General features: G+C 35.3%; 1 protein-coding gene across 1 annotated transcript in view; it reads left to right on the top strand.

Annotated features, from left to right (window-relative positions):
- Positions 1–240: 240 nt before the first annotated feature.
- Positions 241–20,761, top strand: part of LOC105304089 (zinc finger protein 569) — a 40,692-nt gene continuing 20,171 nt past the window's right edge. Inside the window, 2 exon segments of the mRNA XM_011378027.2 lie at positions 241–300; positions 12,986–13,043. Of these exon segments, the coding sequence (XP_011376329.2) occupies positions 13,029–13,043 (15 nt within the window). The 5' untranslated portion in view covers positions 241–300; positions 12,986–13,028.

The following is a 20,761-nucleotide window of genomic DNA, read 5'->3' as shown; positions in this document are numbered from 1 at the left end:
CTTCACCTGAGCCTCCCCCGCAGATCTGAGCGCCCTGGGACGCCGCGGCTGGCTAGTCCCACTACTCGCAAACAGGAAGGCCAGTCCCGCCGGGGTGAGCCGCGGGGGCCTCTGGGAAGTGTTGTCCTGCGCCTAACGGCCCAGGGTTCGTGCGGAGCTCAGCCACAGGCGGCGGACCCCCGCCTCAGCTCGCACCCGCTGTGCCACTTAGGGGCGTCGATGTGTGGGGCCTGTGTCCGCGGGCTCGGTGGTGAGTCCTCGGGAAGCCGCGAGGTCCGAGTCCGGGACTCTTTGTGATGGGTGTGAGTAGGGGCCTGCGGACGCCAGCCGGCGTTGTTGGAGGAGGATGCTGGGCAAGGCTGAGCCGGTGCGAGTGGTTCCCTGAGGCCGTGGGAGTGGCGTGTGAAAGACTGAGAGTGTGGCGTAATGTTACGGTGTTTACCAGATAATTGTGACTGAGTGTGGCCGTGGGGTTGTGTATATAAGCAGATTTTATGGCTTTGCTTTTCTTATATTTCAGTATGAACGTGCGTGCGAGCGTGCGTGACTGGTGGGATCGTGACTGAGAAACTCAGCGAATGGAAGGTAGAGTACGATTGTGTGTGTGATTTATGAGACTGAAACAGTGCTTCATTTCTTCGGTTATGATAGAAAATGTTTTTATACGAGACGTCAGTAATCAAACACTTTATTTAGTATTTATTTTAGATTTTATCTTCGTGTATTCGCAATGTTGTTTTGTGTGCATACTAACTTAATTATTCTTGCCCCCTGCTCCCCGCCCCAATCGCAAAACATCTAAAAAAACAAAAACAAGAATTATTCATAATTCTATCAGCCATTGTCAAAATTAACTTACCATTTTTTCATCCTCCCTCTGTGAATACATACGTATACATGAGTTTATATATTATTGTATATGTGCATAATAGCTTTAAAATTGCTGTCACATTATACCGTCTGTAACCTACCAGTGTCATTTAAGAAACAAAATCTTTCCATTTAATTACAAATCTGTGTCATCATTTTAAAATTTTTCATAGTATACAATTTAATGCATTTATCCCTGTCGATGGGTAATTAACTGGATTTTCAACTTCTTGCCATTACTCGGGACCACAGTAGTAAAAATGGTGTTTAGCAGCAACTTGTCATAGTGCACTTTCCTAATTTTTGGGGTTGTGGGGGTGGGGCAGGCTCCTTTGGATCAAAATGTATGCACTTATTAATGGCTCCCTAAATCTATCCAATTATTTTCCTGTAAGTTTCCAATAACCTACAGTATTATTCGCATACTATAAGATTGCCTGTATTCATACTCTTGATAGCAATGGATATCATTAACATTAGTAATCTTTATTAACTCCCCTAGACGTAAAATAATTTCTTCAATTTGCAGTTGTTTGATTACTACTGAAGTCAAGCATTTTACACTTGATCTTAGCCAAAAAGCTGAGAAGCGATGAAGTCAAGCATTTTAAAATCGTTTTGTAAATTATGTGTTTTCTAACGTATTTTTCTAAAGCATCACTCTATTTTCAAATTTCTTTTCCAGAGTTCTTAATATATTAATGATTCATTCATTCACTCACCATTTACTGAATGCAATCTGTGTGTCAGGAACAGTCTAGATGCTTGGGATATAGAGTTGAGCAAAAGAGACAAATTCCCCGCTATCATGGTACTTACATTGTGGTGGGCCAGATAGTAAATGAGGTGAGTTAAATATACATTAAATAGTGTAAAATACTGAGAAAAAATAAAGCAAGAAGATAAATAGAATTAGGAGTAGTAAGAGTAGGAGTTTTAGATGGGATAGCTAAGGAAGGTATCCTGAAAAGGTAATAACAGGGATATGAAGGAAGTAAATGAGCTAGTTACATAATTGAGAGAAGGTTATTCCTGGCAGAGGGAACAACAGTTATAAAGGCCCCGCCAGTCACAATGAAGAGGCTGGCGTGGCTAAAATAGAGCAAACAGAAGAGAGGAGAGAAGGATGGTAACTGGAGGAAAGGAGGGTAGATCAGACTGGGCCTTATGGCCATATTAATGATCTTGGCTTTTACTCTGAATAAGATAGGAAGCTATTGGAGAGTTTGGAGAATGGGAGTGATATCTGCATATAATATAAGATGATTGCTTTGGCAACTTTGATGAGAGGACTACAGGGAGAAGACTGGGGGAAGGGAGTGGGGACAAGGGCAGAAGCAGAGAGACCAATTAGGAAACTATTGCGATAATCTAGGGAAAAGATGTTGTGAATCAGAGTGGTAAAAATGATGAGAAATAGTCATGTACTGGATATACTTTAAAAGTAGAGCTGTCGTAATTTGCTTGTTGACAAAGCTATGTAGAGTGTAATTGTGACAAAATAACATAATATTTTTTCATCTGAGGAACTTGAAGATAGAGTTATCATTAACTGAAAAGGAAAAGAAAGAAGGAAAAACTGACTTTGGACTTAGGGAGATAGTGAGATTTCAGTTTAGAATATATTATGTGAAGTGTGAGATACCCATTAGACATTCAAGTGGAGATAATAACTTGGTAGTAAGATATCTGGAGGCAGACATTTTGGAATTATCTGTATATAGATGATGTATATAAGGCCAAAAGACTGAAGTCACTTAGAGGGTAGGATAGATAGAAAAAGGTAGAAGTAGAGGGCTTATCTCTGGGTCACTCCAACATTACAAAGTCTGGAAAATCAAGAGGAATCAGCACAAGAGACTGAAAGGAGCAAGCTAGAATGGTTCCAGAAGGAAACTAGATGAGTACACATTCCAAGGGAAGAATGTGTTTTAATGAGAACCATGTCAGATGCTGTTGATAGGTCAAGTAAAATGACTGAGAAAGGAATATTGAATTTAGCAACATGGAAGTCTGGTGACTCTGAAGAGCAGTTTCACTGGAGTATGGGGCCAGAGAGAACTGGAGAAGAAAAATAGGAGATACCAGTATGGACAAAACTCTTAAGTTTTTTTGTAAATGGAAAGAGCGAAATGGAGTGGTAGATGGAGTTAAGAGGTATGTAATAACTTTGTTTACATACTGATTGAAATGATTCAGTAGAGAAACGATGACGCAGGAGAGAAAGAGGAGAAATACTGTAGGCATGTCCTTAAGTAGCAAGAGCAAATGTTAAGGATTTGAGGACAGAGGAAAAGAATAAAATAATCACTTAGGAGAATGTAATAGAGACTAGAGTAGAGAAATGTAATTTCCAGGCATCACTGAAGACTCACTTGATGTTGGTATTCATGACTATAAAGTAAGCCTATTCCACATGGTTTTAAAATTTTTCTCTTGTAGTGTTCATCTTCATAGTCATAGCCACAGACAGGATAGGGAGAGAGTTGGATTTAACCAAAGTGTTGGTTTCATGAAGTAAGTAGGAATAATGTGAGAGAGAGACAAGGGAGTCTAAGTTGACAAGAATTAATTATATTAATTGACTGAATTTTAGGCCAGGTAGTAGAAAAGTGAGATTAGGAAGGTGAGGGACAGTAAAAAATTGGTAGAATAAAGGAATGGAAATTCCTGGTGGGGTTGAAAGATCGTTTGGTTGAAATACTAGAGGAAGTAAGGTGAAGAGAGAGAAAGATATTTTTCCCTTTAGTTGTCAAACGTTTTTAAAATAGAACAATTCCTCTTTTTACCATCATCCTGGTTTTAGAAAACATAGGTAACTATTAGCTATATTTCAGTAACAGTTACAAAATGGTGATATTTGAATTCTAGCATTCCTTCTTCATTTACTATCTGGGGGTTTTTCTAAAGAAAAAATTTACTTTATCAACTGTGGTTACCTTGAGGTACAGTTCGTACAGGAAAGGCAGGATAAATTGATTCTTTCCTTTAGGTTTTTAGGCTTTTGAATTGGTTCCCTAGCATCTCCCAATGGGTTGTTATCATTATTATTAATACTCTTATATATGCACAGACTTAACACATTTGATTTTGATGTTTCAAACCATTGCAGTTAGTTTCTTTTTTTTAATCCTAAAATAAATCCTTTTATTTTTATTTATTTATTTTTCCCCTTTAATCCCGCCACCCCTCCCACACACACACACTTCCACCCCTGAACTGTGGATGTTGCCGTTTTCCCCTTACGAACTGGATCTCTGAAGGCAGGGCGTCTCTTCCCACAAGCTTGTGCTGTGCACTCAGGGCCTGGCACACCCCGGGGCCTGGCACCCCTGGCGCACTCGGGGGACCTGGTGTACCCGGGGTATGGTCTGTGGCTCCACCTGGGGTGCGAACCTAGGACCTTCTGCGTGTAAAGCAGATGTACTAACCACTACACTATGGAGCTACCCCACAGTTTCTTTTTGAAGCTCAAATATTCCCATCTTTGGCTCTCTCTCCAAGATAGCTCTGAGTATTTTAACACATCTCTTCTAGATATGTAAATAAGATAGTTTCAGAGTAATATTATCAATATTTACAATATTCCTGGTCAAATAATTTTCCATTTTTTATAGATCTATTTGTCTTTAGGATATATCCTTCTAGGAAATTGCAGTCTAATTATTGTGCTTTAAAGTAACAAGAACTAATTTCTCTGTGTGGTTATGCCACAAACATGATGATGTGTGATTAGGTTCATTTGTTTTATTTTGATTTTGATTTTTAGGTATAGCTTTTGTTTTCACATTATTTTTATTTTGTTTTATAATTATGTAAAACATTTAGATGGTTGCAAAGTCAACTATATAACACAAAGTATATTAAAGTATATATAAAACAAATACATAAAACATAGAGAAGTCTTGTTTTTATTCTATTGTATCTCTATCACCTTGTTCCTTCTCTACTTCTATTAGTAACTTTTTAAATTTTTTTAGTTTTGGGAGGTTATATTCCTTTTTTTATATAAGCAAATATGTTTTTGTGTGTATGTTCACTCCACTCCTCTTAGATAAATTGTAGCTTACTATTCATGTCTTTTTTTCTCCTCTCACTTTTTTCATCTTTCGTTTTAAATAAGTTTGAAGATTGGCTTGACACGTTGAATGAAAAACCTTTGGGGAATTGTGATTGGAATTATATTAATTTTATAGGTATTATTGGGAAAAACTGACATCATTACCATACTGACTTTACTATTTTTAACCATGATACTTATTTAGGACCACTTTTACGACCTTCAGTAAATTGACTGAAGTTTCTTGATTAGGCTCTTGCATAGCTTTTGTTTGAATTATTCCTGGTACCTTAGAATTTTTGTTGCTTTTGTGAATCGTGAATAGGTTAGTTAAGATGCCACACAGATCTCCTACTGTGTTTAAGTCATCTCTCCTGGTTAAGCATTCACTTTATTATTGTAACCTTTGACTGTTGTCTTCCAGAGTTTCTGTAATGGTGATTTTAACAGGTTTTACCAGATTTTTCAGATTCTGGGAAGAGATGGACCACTGGAGTTCCCTCTTTTTCCATTTTCACTTATGTCACTCCCATCCTTACTTTTAACCTATCTGAGAGTTTATATTTCGTGTGTCGTAAACACATATAGTTGGGTCTTGGTGTTTTTCTCATCTCTGACAATCTCTGTTTCATTGGTGTGTTTAGACCATTTGCAGTTAATGCATACCTCCTTTTGTTGCACATCGCTTTAATGCACTTCACAGATGCTGTGTTTTTAACAAATTGAAGGCAAGACCCAGCAAAAACATTTATGACTCACTTTATTGTAATATGTTATTGCGGTGGTCTGGAACTGAACTCTCAATGTCTTTGAAGTATACCTATAATTAGATTAATATCAACCATCTTCATCATAACTTTTCTATTTGTTCCTTTGCTCTTCATTTCTCATTCTCTCCTTTTTTTGACTTCTCTGGTTTTCATTGAGCATTTTATATAATTTCATTTTGTCTCTTGTTTTACTATATCATTTATACTTAAAAATTTTTTTAGTGTTGCTTGCTTTAGAGTTTACAATATATATTTTTAATTAATCTGAGCTTACATTCAAAAAATGCTATACTGCTTCATATATAGTACAGGAACTTTTTAACAGAATATTCCCAATTCCTCCTTCCCATCCCTTGCAACATAGCTTTCATTTATTTCACTTACCCATGTGCTGTAATCTCCAATACATTGTTACGATTATTGCTTTAAATATTTATCTTTTAGATCAACTAAGAATAAGAACCAGATTTTATTTTACCTTCATTATTCTTCCTTTGATGCTCTACCTTTCTTTATAAAGATTCAAGTTTCCAACCTATATTATTTTTATTCACTTTTAACATTTCTTACAGGTAAGTCTACTGGTGACAAATTCCCTCAGTTTATGTTAATTTGAAAAAGTTGATTTTTCTTTCACTTTTGAAGAATAATTTTCCCTGGGTGGAGAATTTTAGGTTGATGTGTTTTTGGGTTTTTTTTTTTTTTTAAACATTTTAAATTTTCCACTCCATTCTTGTCTTGTTTATATGGTTTCTGATGAGAATTTTGCTGTAATTATCCTTTTTGCTCATAGATAAGGTGTTATTTTTCTCTTTTTTTGGTTTCCTTCAGTTTGAGTATGATATCCTACATGTGGTTTTTTTGATATTTATTCTGCTTGGTGTTCTCTGAGCATCCTGGATGTGTGATCTGATGTCTGTCATTAATTTGGAAGATTCATAGCCATTATTACTTAAAATATTTCTTCTGGTCTCGCTTTGTTCTCCTTTTGGTATTTCAGTTACAGATATGTTATATCTTCTCATATTGTCCCCTACTTTAGATATTCTCTTCTGTTTTGCTTTTTATTCTTTTTTCTTTTTGCATTTCAGTTTGGTTACTGTTGATCTATCTCCAAGTTCACTGATTGTTTCCTCAACCATGTTGACTCTACCAATGAGCCCATCGAGGGCATTCTTCATTTCTGTTAATGCATTTTTTTATTGCTAGCATTTCTCTTGATTTTTTCTTATAGTTTCTATTTCTCTGATTATATTACCCATTTAGTCTCCTAATTTTTCCATTAGTGCCCTCAACATATTAATCATAGTTATTTTAAATTTTTTGACTAAACCTCTGCTGTACCCTTTATATTCAGGTTACCGTTGTAGGCCATGAAGAAGCCACATAAGCAGTCCTTGCCATAAGTGGTTCATAGTCCTAGGGAGACAGACAAATGAACAAATTCTATTGCAGAATGATAAATGTCACAAATTGGGTACGCTCATGGGATATAGGAGTATGGTAGATCCAGATAGAGAGATATCCCAATTAAGGTTAACATATTTCCTAATTAGCCTTCTTTAAGGACAAGAAGGCATTGGTCAAGCGAAATCAGGAGGTGGTTTCCAGGTAGGGGAAAATGATATGTAGTGGCTGATGCTGTGTGTTTTTTAAGAAAGGCACGTAGTTATAAATGGTACCACCCTCTCCTACCCCTGTAATTTAAACGTGTTGCCAAATGAGGTGGTAGGTCCTGGAATCCAGGGACACATGGAGATAGTGAAGAAAAGACTAAAGAAGAGTTGGAGTAGTGGTGGGAAGAAAATATTCAGTATCCACCATGAAGCCATATCTACAGTGTGTAAATTAGCTCAGTTTATCTAAAGAATTCCTTTGGGAAATGCAGACAGAGGTAGGGCTCTCAGTGATTTGTGGGGTTTTGGCACAATTTAGATTCAAGTAGGCAGAGATAATGATGATGGCAATGATGATGATGATGATGTAGTACCAAAATTGTTATGTATATTTAACTGTATCAGAGCTCATTTCAGTAGGGTATTATACATAGTAGTTTAGAAACAAACAAATGGATATACTTCAGTAAGTTCTTTGCAAAGGGGGAGAAAAAGAACATTTGGTATGACTAGAACATGTAATCTGAGAATTTATTTCTTAAGTTTTCCCCAATTAGTCTGTTTAACTTTGAATTCCTTCAGTATACTATATTCTTTTTCTCCCCACCCCCAGAAGCGAGGCCTTGCCAGTTGTTACTACTTTGCGTATAAATAATACTTCCCCACCCCACCCCCACTCCAACATAGCTAATTAACTTTAAGATACCATCTTAATCATAATTTCATGTGGGAGGTATTTTCGAGCCCCATACCAAAATAAACAGATGTTTGCTGCATGCTTTCCAAGCATGGCCCTTCTCAAACGTTTATTGTAATGGAGGGACTTTGGGTTTCTGCTCAGGGACATGGAGAGCTAGAAAGAGCTCTGCTTCCATCCTTATAACAAGGAAAAAAAACTAGACGAACTGCAAATTAATAACTTTTTTTGAACATATCAGAGAATTTAGGTCACAGGGCAACCAAGTAACCTGAAATGTTAGGAAATATAGATGCCTTCTGGGAGAAACAGGACTCATCTGGGATAGACACTTCCAGACACCATATAAGCCAAGCCAGCAAGAAGATATAGCGAAACTTTTTAAACAAATTGTTAAATGTTGAAAGTGGGCCAGGAAGAGTGTGGAACCACTGAAGAAGTTGTAAATTTGGGGAGTTTTTAATCTTTTGTAGGATTTTCTTACAATAATCTCATCAGGAGATCATAAATAAGGAAGATGGGAGAATCCTGAGATATCTTTCCTTGTGGTGCTGGCTGGGGAAAGGGAACAGCATCCCAGACCTAATTTCTTACAGAAGGAGACTTTAATTGACATAATAAAGAGCAACAAAAACTGTTGCCTAGGGCACATTTGGAAACCTATACAGTTTAGGAAAGGGAACTGGAAGAAAAAGTACTGCCCCTGGTAGTGGGGAAGGAGTAGCTCAATTATGACTGTTAGTAAATAGGTTCTGCATCAATAATATCAGCAAAGATCAATAAAATTTTTAAGCCTCTAGACAGACTGACCATAAAAGAAAGAGACAAGACACAAATTGCCAGTATTAGAATTGAAAGATAGGGCATCACAGTGACCCCACAGATCTTGAAAGGATAATAAAGGGATACTACAAACAACTCCATGTCCATGAATTCTCCAACTTAGGTGGACAAATTTTTTTGAAAGACACAAACTACCAAAGTTTACTCAGTAAAAAATAACCTAAATAGTTGTATATCAGTAAATTTAAATTTTTGGTTAAAAACCTATGATACTAAAAGAAAAAGCAACAAAATAAAATAAGCAAGTGGGATTATATCAAACTAAAAAGCTTCAACATAGCAAAGAAAGCCATCAACAAAATGAACAGGCAACCAACTAAATGGGAGAAAATATTTGCAAATCATAAATCTGATAAGGAGTTAATATTCAAAATATATAAAGGATTCATAGAACCAAATAGCAAAACAAATAATCCAATTTAAAAATGGGCAGAAGATCTGAATAGATATTTTTCCAAAGAAGACACAACACATTGTCAACAGGTACGTGAAAAGGTGCTGATCATCACTAATCGGGGAAATGCAAATCAGAACTACAGTATCACCTCATACCTGTTAGAATGGCCATTATCAAAAAGACAATAATTTACAAGGATTGGTGAGGATGTGGAGGAAAAAGAACCCTTGTGTACTGCTGGCGGGAATGTAAATTCATACAGCCACTATGATAAACAGGGCACAAATTAAAAATAGAACTATTATATGATGCAGCAATTCTATTTCTGTTTATTCAAAAGAAATGAAAACAGTAACCCCAAAAGATATCTGTATCCCCGTGTTCACTGCAGCATTATTTACAATAGCTAAGATATGGAAACAGCTTAGTGTCCATTGATGGATGAGTGGATTAAAAATGTGGTCTATGTACACATGGGATATTATTCAGCTATAAAAAAGAGATGAAATTTTGCCATTTGCTACAACATGGTGGGACCTTGAGGGCATTATACTATGTAAAGTAAGTCAGACAGAAACAGACAAATACTGTATGATCTCACTTACACGTGGAATCAAAAAACCAAGAAAAAACAAGCAAAAATACTTCACAAAAACACCAAGTTCATAGATACAGAGAACAGATTGGTGATTAGGGTGGGGGGTGGGGGGTGGGGGGGACCGTGAGAGAAATGGATGAAGAGGGTGAAAAGGTACAAACTGCCCATTTTAAAATGAGTAGGTCATGGAGATGTCATGCACAGCATGATGACTATAGTTAACACTGTAGTACATATTTGAAAGTTGCTAAGAGTATATTTTCGAGAAAAAAATTTCATAACTAGGGTATTGGATGTTAACTAGATTACTTCTCAATATATACAAATATTGAATCATTTTGTTGTATATCTGAAACTAATATAATGCTATATGTCAATTACATCTCAATTTTAAAAAAATCTTCTCAAAAGGAAACTCCATGCCCAGATAATTTCACAGTTGAAATAGCAAACATCGAATGAAGAAATTATAGAAATTCCACCTAAACTCTTCCTGAAAAGGAGGAACACTTTGAGTCATTTTATGAGGCCAGGCTTACCCTGACACCAAAACCAGACAAAGACATTATAAGAAAAGAAAACTACAGACCAATATTTCTTGTGGACTTAGACACACAAATCCTCAACACTGAATTGAAAAATTGAATCTAGCAATACACAAAAAGGATAACATAGCATGACCTAAAGGGTTCATCTTGGGAATGTAAGATGAATTTCAAATTCACTGTTTGAAAATCAGTTACTGTAGTATACCATGATAAAAGACAAGAATAATATTGTCTCAATAGATACAGAAAAATCACTTTACAAAATTTAACATTTATTCATAAAAAAATAATTCTCACCAAATGAGGAATAGAAGGGAACATCCTATACTAAAAGGCATCTTAAAAAAAAAAAAAAAGAAAACTTAGAGCTTACATTGTAGTTAATGGTGAGATACTGACTGCTTTATCCCTAAGACTGGGAACAAGGCAAGGTTGTCCTGTCACCACCATTATTCGCCATCATATTGGAAGTATTAGCCAGTGCAATAAAGCAAGAGAGGGTCATAAAAGATATTCAAATTAGGAATAAAATAAGTCTGTTTCTAGACAACATGATTAAGTAGAAAACCCCAAAGAATTTACAAAAAAGCACCTAGAACTATAAATTGTTTTTATATTCCAGCAATGAACAATTGGAATTTGAAGTAAAATTTAAAATGCCATGCCCCCCAAATTAAATACTTAAAAATAAATTTTACAAAATATGTGCAGGCACTGTATGCTGAAAATAGAAGGAAAAAAACTAATGAAATTAAAAATTAAAAATACACTATGTTCATGGATTGGAAGACTTGTTTTTATTTCTCATCAGTTTGACGTATAGATTTGATACAATCCAATCAAATTCCTAGCAATCTTGTAGATATCAGTGAAGATGGAGGTGGAACCAAAATGGAATGCACAGTATGAGAAATGCATTTAACTGTACTACAAATGTAAGACAACCTCACTGAAGGTGATGGAGGAGAAAGAAAGTTAACCTAAATAATTTTGTAAAAGAGTGTCCACCCCCCACCAATAGAGGACTTTTAATGCAAATAGATCTTAGGAATCATCTGAATCTTTCTTCTGTAGTTGGATAGCTCAAACACCTTTTTTAAACTAGAAAACAAAATTTTTCATACTATGTCACATGGTAACTCTTAGTTGTGAAGAGACGCTAGGAAAGTGAGTAATTGGCAAAGGAAAATAGAATACCCTCATAGACCTATATCAATTTTAATTCATCCTTGGAAGAATGTATGTTGCCACGGTGATAAATTTAGGTTTTAGTTTTCAAGGAATAAGGTGGAGTCAATGGCTGTTTTTAGGCAGTAACATCTGCTGCATCTGGCCTTTAGAAATATGCTGGTTCTCCTGCCTTAAGGTATCAGATTTTCTTTACAGAACTTCACAGTGCTGATGCCAGGGGAGCTATTGAGATATCATCATATTCTGCTCTCCTCTTAAAAGTCGGTTATAATAGTTCTAAGAAAGTGGGATTCCCAGGATCACAGTGCTTATTAGTGGCAGAGAGAACTAGAAGGCAAATCTCTTTGTTACAGGTCACTCATTGTTCTTTCCCACTATAATTCATCTGGCCTAAAGTTTCTTTTAAAAGATCCTTTAGGAAAAAAAAAAACAAAAAAAAACCCAAATGAGTGACAGAAATCATTTAAAACAAGCCAAAAACAATCAAAGAAAAAAGAGAGCGGACGATAAAATAACATAAATTTTCTTCAATCAAATTAAACCTGGGAAAGGGGCTGTGAATGGGTGCAGGGGAGGACATCTATGTTTTTTATACACTGTGATATTGCTTGAATCTATTGGAATGATGTGTGTTTTCTTGATTAAATTTGTATTTGGCGGCAGGGGAGGGGGAATAGTGCTACTAGACTTGTAATAATAAGTAAAACTATACCTTGTTCCTTTTCTCCCCGTCCCTTACTTCTGTTCCCAGAGAGAACCACTTTCAAATCTTAAATATGACTTCTTGTATTTATGCCATTTTTCTAAATCACGTTTATCCTATTATTCGACATTTTTCAGATTTGAATTTTTATTTTTTTACTATGGAAAATAAGGATTTAACTTACCACCACCAATATCTCTGATACATATTACTCTCACACACAAACTTCATACTTCTTCCTCAAAATATAATTATGTCAGCCTTTTGTTTAAATTCCCATTTAGTTGACATTTTGGTTAAATTCCCATTTAGTTGGTACTTAAATATTTCTCTTTAAATGTTTCAATAAACTAAAATGCCTTACTTAGGTTTTTGTCAGTTTTATAATTTTCTTGGTTATGTGCTTTCATGAAGCTAGCTCCATGTGAACTGTGTATTCTGATACAGAGCTATTGATAAATTCATAGGGCATTTCCCACATATGCATTCCCCTTTTCCTATCACCTTATGCCTAAGGTCCACTTGACCATACCAGTTATCTTTGTACTTACTAGCAGCGCTGTGATATGAATATTCTTGGCCTTTCTGATGGATCCAAGTATCTTTTTGCTACAGGGTTACCTTTACCTTCTGGGTGCATGTTTCTGAAACCACAAAGCAAGCCTAGTGTAATGGTTTTATTCTCTTCTCAGCTCTGCTTTTTCAGGCCCTGTTCATCCCCAGAAAGAAGAGGAAATGACTGAGTCCCAGGTAAATTTTAAATAATGTAGTTGTTCCTTGCTTTATTCTACAGCATAGTTTAAAGAGGATTGTAGTAATCCATATAGTAAATTGGAAAATTCTATATAGATAAAACATATGTTCAGAAGAAATATTGTTGGAATATTAAAACCAGGAAAGAGTTAAAATATGGTTATGCAGAAATGTATTCATTCAGAGAGATTAAAGTTGGGCTTCAATTTTGAATTTCATTGTTATAGGTAAAGCAAACCAGAGCAGAAATTCATTACATAATTTTCATTATACATAAGAATAACAATGAACATTTCTTAGCATAAGCAATCTTTTCATTTGTACCTAGATCAGTGAATATGTAATAGTATGACCCCTTGTAGTTGATAACCAAGCTTTTTTGATGGTCTGTTTTGATCAATGATAAAATGAAGAATATATGGCAAAATAGCCCAGCATTAGAACACAATGAAGATTATCAGAAAAAGGGATAAATTATATTATTGCATGTAATAAAATATAGCAGATTACTGCTACCCAAAGCAACATGGATAAATCTCACAAAAATGTGGAGTAAGGGAGCTGGAAATAAAAGAGTACATTCTATATGGTTCCATTTATATAAAGTTTGAAAACTTGTAAAACTTGTGATAGAAACCAGAACAGTGATTACCCTTGAAGACATATTTACCAGGAAGGGACATGAGGGAACCTTATGGAGTACGAAAAATATTCTGTTTTTTGATCTGCATGGTAGGTACACATATATAATTGTATAAAAATGTATCAGGTTGTACTCTTAAAATTAGTGCATTGTACCACATTATCCTATATATGTTTAACCTCATTAAAAAAAGAAAACTAGTATATCTTAATAAATAGATGGGATGTGAGTCTTCAAATGACTCTACATAATTATCTTTTTTCAGTGGGGATTTGTATAGACTGGGCCATAATCTAAAGTAAAAATTTCTGGTAAATTCTTATAATTCTATTTCACTAGAATGTTAACAGAGAGAATGTTTTATTTGGTTTACTGCTGTATCTCCAGCCTCTAGAACAATGCCTGATTTACATGGTTCTTGAGAATATTTGTGGTTTTAGTAAATTGAATCTACAGTTCCTTATTTCTTCTGTATTTTACTCTTAGAATATATGACATCTGCCTCATCTTCAAGGATAATTCCTTTTCCTCAGATTTCATCCTTTTTCTTCACACTTCCTTTGGAATCTTTCTCTTTCAGGTATACTCTGTACTCTTAGGTATTGAACATATCTCACTTTACTGCTTTTTCGCTCTCAGCTGAAAGCTTTGCTGTACTGAGATATACCTTTCTTTGACCACATGTCCCTCCCTATCTAGCAGCTTGTCCGTATCTAGTTTTTTCCGCTCACACTCAGTTAACTTTCAAAATGAACTCACTTGTGTAATGAGCAGAAGTAATAGGTCAAGAAATAGATTATCATAACACCCATTAGACTCCTGTACCTTTCCAAGTCATTACCCTGGGGTAACCGCTGTTTTTTTTTTTTTAATTTTTTTTATTTTTTGTTGGTGAAGATGAAACCTTCATTTTATTTTATTTGTTTTATATTTCCTAGAAAGTTACTGTAAAGAGTTTTATACATTTTTTATAATTTTTTCTTTTTTTTTTCTCTTTATTCCTTTTTTTCTCTTTTGCCCTGTTAACCTCCCCCCTACCCTTTGGTAACCACTAGTCCATTGTCCATATTCATGAGTCTCTGTTTGTCCTGTTCATTTGTTGCTTTTAGGAATATATCACACATATAAGTGATATGTGATTTTCAACTTTTTCTGTCTGGCTTACTTCGCTTAGCATGATTATCTCGAGGTCCATCCACGTTGTTGCAAATGGCAATATTGCATCTCTTCTTATGGCTGAGTAACATTCCATTGCATATATGTACCACAGCTTCTTTAGCCAATCATCTATTGTAGGACACTTAGGTTGCTTCCATGTCCTGGCTATTATGAATAATGCTGCTATGACAGTGTGGAAATATCTTTTCAGATATGGGTTTTCAAGTCTTTGGGGTAAATACCCAGCGGAGGGATTGCTGGATCATACAATAGAACAATTCTTAGTTTTTTGAGAAACTCCTATACTGTTTTCCATAGTGGCTATTACCAATTTGCTTGCAGTCCACTAGCAGTGTATGAGGGTTCCTTTTTCTCTTCATCCTCTCCAACATTTGTTATTACTTCTCCTGTTGATAACAGCTATTCTAACAGGTGTAAGATGGTATCTCATTGTGGTTTTGATTTGCATTTCCCTAATAGCTAGCGATTGTGAGCATCCTTTCGTATATTTGTATGTCCTCTAGGGAGAAGTGTCTGTTCAGGTCCTCTGCCCATTTTTTGATTGGATCACTTGGTGTTTTTTGTTTGTTTTTAAGGTTTTTTTTTTTTTGGTGTTACTGAGTTGTATGAATTTTTTTTGTATGTTTTGGATATTAGGCCCCTATCAGAGGCATTGCTTGCAAATATATTTTCCCATTTGGATGGTTGTCTCTTTACCTTGTTGACGGTATCTTTTGCTGAGCAGAAGCTTTTTAGTCTGATGTAGTCCCATTCATTTATTTTTGCATTTACTTCCCTTGCCTTTGAGGTCAAATTCATAAAATCCTCTTTAAGTCTAAGGTCTTTCAATTTAATTCTTATGTTCTCTTCTATACAATTTATTGTTTTAGGTCTTATATTCAGGTCCTTATTCCATTTTGAGTTAATTTTGGCATGTGGTAATAGACAACAGTCTAGTTTCATTCTTTTGCAGGTGGCTTTTCAGTTTACTGAAGAGGCTTTCCTTTCTCCACTGTATATTTTTGGCATTTCTGTCAAAAATTATTTGCCCGTAAAGATATGGGTTTACTTTTGGACTCTCGATTCTGTTCCACTTGTCCATGTGTCTGTTGTTCTGCCAATACTATTTTGATTTCTGTCGCTTTGTAGTACAATTTGAAGTCGGGCAGAGTGATGCCTCTAGCCCTGTTTTTTTTTTTTTTTCCTCATGATGGCTTTGGCAATTCAGGATCTTTTGTGCTTCCATACAAATCTGATGATTTTTTGTTCCATTTCTTTAAAAAAATGCTGATGGGATTTTGTTGAGGATTACATTAAATGTGTATAATGCTTTGGGTAATATGGTCATTGTACTTATGTTGATTCTCACAGTCCCAGAACACGGAATATCTTTCCATTTCTTTGTATCTTCTTCAATTTCTTTTAATAGGGTCTTATAGCTTTCATTATATAGATCCTTCACATGTTTCATTAGATTTATTCCTAGGTATTTTATTCTTTTTGTTGCAATTGCAAAAGGAATTAATTTTTCTACTTCTTTTTCTTATACAGTAACATCATTGTTACTGTATAAGAACGCTATGGATTTTTGAGCATTGATATTGTATCCAGAAACTTTACTGTATTTGCTTATTTTTTCTAGTAGTGTTCTTGTGGAGTCTTTAGAGTTTTCTATATAGAGAATCATGTCATCCACAAATAGTGACAGTTCGACTTCTTCGTTTCCTATTTGGATGCCTTTTATATCTTTCTTTTGCCTGATTGCACTCGCTAGGACCTCCAATGTTATATTGAATAACAGTGGTGATAGTGGATAGCCTTGCCTTGTTCCTGATCTTAGAGGGAAGGTTTTTAGTTTTTCACCATTAAGTATAATGTTGGCTGAGGGCTTGTCATATATGGCCTTTATTCTGTTAAGGTACTTTCCTTCTATACCAATTTTGTTAAGTGTTTTGATCATAAATGGATGCTGTATCTTGTCGAAGGCTTTTTCTGCATGTTCTGATAGGATCATATGATTATTTTTTAATTTGTTTATGTGGTGTATCACATTAATTGATTTGCGTATGTTTAGAACCATCCCTGTGCCCCTGGGATGATGCCCACTTGATCTTGGTGTATAACCTTTTTAATATGTTGCTGTATTCTGTTCACTAGTATCTTATTTAGGATTTTAGCATCTGCGTTCATGAGAGATATTGGTCTGTAATTTTCTTTTTGTGTGTTGTCTTTACCGGGTTTTGGTAATCAGGGTAATATTGGCCTCATAAAATCAGTTAAGAAGTATTGCCTCCTCTGCGATTTTTTGGAAGAGATTGAGGAGAGTATTAAATCTTCTTTGAATGTTTGGTAGAATTCACGGGTGAGGCCATCTGGTCCTGGTCTTTTACATATTGGTAGGTTTTTGATGATTGTTTCAATTTCCATACTGCTGATCGATCTATTTAGATATTCCAGATCTTCTTGATTCAGTTTATGGAGGCTGTATTTTTCTAAGTACTGTTCCATCTCTTCTAGGTTATTAAATTTGGTGTTACATATTTTTTCATAGTATTCTTGTATGATCCTTTGTATTTCTGTGACGTCTGTCATAATTTCCCCTTTCATCCCTGATTTTGTTTATTTTGTGTCCTTTCTCTTTTTTCTTTAGTGAGTCTAGCCAAGGATTTGTCAATTTTATTAACCTTCTCAAGGAATCAGCTCTTCGTTACATTTATTTTTTCTTTTTTTTTTTCAATTTCATTTATTTCTGCTTTAATTTTGCTTATTTCTTTCTTTCTGCTGACTTTAAGCTTCATTTGTTCTTCCTTTTCTAGTTTTTAAAGATGAAGCGTTAGGTTGTTTATTTGGGCTCGTTCTTGTTTTTGGAGATAGGCCTGTAATGATATGAACTTTCCTCTTATGACTGCTTTTGCCGTGTCCTAAAAGATTTGATATGCTGTACTATCATCATTTGTTTCTATGTATCTCTTGATCTCTCTTTTGATTTTTCTCTGACCCAGTTATTCTTCAGTAGCATGTTGTTTAATCTTCTTGTATTTGTGGTTCTTCCTGATTTCTTTTTGCAGTTGATCTCTACTTTCAAAGCATTATGATCAGAGAATATGGTTGGTATGATTTCAACCCTCTTATATTTGTTGAGTCTATCTCTGCATCCCAGTATGTAGTCAATCCTTGAGAATGTTCCATGTGCACTAGAGAAAAATGTATAAGCAGCTATTTTGGAATAGAAGGCTTCGTAAATGTCAGTTATGTCCAGTTGGTCTAATATGTCATTTAAGGATATGATTTCCTGATTTTCCATTTGGATGATCTGTCCATATCAGACAATGGGGTATTTAGGTTCCTCACTAAGATAGTGTTTTGGTCTGTTTCTCCCTTTAGTTCTGTTAGTAATTGCTTTACAAAGTTCAGGGATCCCTGATTGGGAGCATAGATATTAATAAGTGTCATATATTCTTGGTGCATGATTCCCTTTATCATGTCTTAATAATGCCTTTTTTTTTCTTATAGATGTTTAATTGCGCTCACCACTCTCAGTCTCAGTCCCTGTCAGTGTTAGTGACAGTTTTGGTAGCGTTTGCTCAGATTTCCTTGGATGGTTGGTCTCTGAGGACATGGGGGAAGGGCCCTTCTTGGTTGGGGCTGGGGACTGCAGCTCAACCTCAGTTTAGCAACCACAGCAGATAAAAATCAACTGTTGTTTCTCTGCTGTCCGGCTTCTGTGCATTCTGCATTCTGCCCTGTGACTGGCCCCTGCTGCTGGCTGCGTGTAGCTCACAGCACTCACTGCTCCTTCTCTCCTCCCCCTCCTCCTACAGAGAGCTCTGGCAGCTGCGAGAGGCAGCTTCTTTATTTCTCTCAGTCCACCGCCCAGCACCCAGGGTTCTGATGTGTGGTAGCTCTTATGCACAGATCTCACGCTCAGATATGCTGGTGTGCATCTTGGGTGTTGTTTGTTGAGTCTTAGATGTTCAGCTTATTGTTGTTTCAAGGGGAGAGATCTGGGGATGTCTCTCACTCTGCCATGTTTCTCCAAACTCTACTAAGGAGTTTTTTAGTTTGACAATTTGACTTTGGTTTCTTTGTAAAAAATTTTTTTTTGCTTTCTTGGGATATAACTTATATGTAATACTGTGTAAGTTTAAAGTACAACATGTTGATTTGATATACTTACATATGACAAAATGATTAACACCATGGTATTAGCTAACACTTCCATCCTTTCACATTATTACTATTAAATTTTTTTGTGGTGTAGAAACTTTCAAGTGCATAATATATTATTATTAACTGTACACACCATGCTGTATATTAGATCATCAGAAATTATTTACTTTATATCTGGAAGTTTGTACCCAATCATCAGTATCTCCCCATTTTCCCCAATCCCTAGCCCCTGGCCACTACTCTTCTACTCTCTTTTTATGAGTTTGACTTGTTCACTTTCCACATGTGAGATCACACAGTCTTTGTCTTTCTCTGTCTGACTTATTTCACTTAGCATATCGCCCTCAAGGTCAATTTACATTATCCCAAATGGCAACATTTCCTTCTATATCATGGCTGAATAATACTCTGTTGTGCTGTATACCACTATCTGTTCATCTGCAGACAGACACTTACTTCCAAATCTTGTTTATTATGAATAATGTTGCAATGAACATGGGCGGCAGAGATCTCTTTGGGATCCTGTTTTCATTTCCTTTGGATATATACCTAGAAGTGGGATTGCTAGATCATATGGTGGTTCTGTTTTTAATCTTTTTGAGGATACTTTATACTGTTTTCCTATGCCAGTTTACATTCACCAACAGTGCACAAAGGTTCCCTTTTTTCTACATCCTCATCAACAGTTATGTGTTGTCTTTTTGATGATAGCCATTCTAACAGGTGTGAGATTTCAGTGTGGTTTTGAGATAATCATCATTTATTTTTCTCATGACTAGTGATGTGAAACATGTTTTCATATACCTGTTGGCCATTTGTATGTCTTCTTTAGAAAAATGTCTATTCAGGTCCTCTGCCCATTTTTTAATCAGAATTTTTTTTCTTGCTATTGAGTTGTATGAGTTTTTATATATTTTGAATATTAACTCATCAGATTCATGATTTGCAAATAATTTATTTTATTGGTCACCTTTTCATTTGTTGATTGTTTCTTTTGCTATGAAAAAGCTTTTTAATGTGCTGTGGTGCTACTTATTTATTTTTGCTTTTGTTACTTATGCTTTTTGGTATCATATCCAAAAAGTCATTGCCAAGACCAACGTTAAGGAGCTTTTCTCCTCTGTTTTCTAGGGGTTTTATGGTTTTAAGGCTTATGTTTAAATCTTTAACCCATTTTGAGTTAATTTTAATGAGTAGTGTAAGCTAAGGTCTAATTTTATTCTTCTGCATGTGATTATCCACTTTTCCAGCACCATTTATTAAAGAGACTATCCTTTCCCCATTGAGTGTTCTTGACTCTTTGTCAAATATTAGTTAACTGTGTATGCATGGGTTTATTTTGGGGCTTTTAATTCTATTTAATTGGTCCTTGTGTCTTTTTTTTTGCCAGTACCATACTGTTTTGACTACTGTAGCTTTGTGCTATAGTTTGAAATCAGGAAAGGTGATATTTCTAGCTTTGTTTTTGTTTTTTCAGGATTGCTTTGAATATTCAATATTCAGGGTCTTTTTTCATTCCATACAAATTTTAGGATTTTTTTTTTTCTGTGAAAAATCCATTGGAATTTTGATAGGGATTATATTGAATCTGTAGATGACTTTGGGGAGTATGAACATTTTAACAATATTATTTTTTGTGATCCATGAACACAGGATATCTTTTCATTTGTGTCTTCTATTTCTTTCATCAGAGTGTTGTAGTTTTCATTGTACAGATCTTTTACTTGTTTAAATTTATTCTTAA

This window comes from Pteropus vampyrus, unplaced genomic scaffold (genome assembly GCF_000151845.1).
Source record: "Pteropus vampyrus isolate Shadow unplaced genomic scaffold, Pvam_2.0 Scaffold328, whole genome shotgun sequence".
Classification (NCBI taxonomy): Eukaryota; Metazoa; Chordata; class Mammalia; order Chiroptera; family Pteropodidae; genus Pteropus; species Pteropus vampyrus.
Note: the sequence above shows the minus strand (reverse complement) of the source record. Positions and strands in the feature narration are given on the sequence as shown.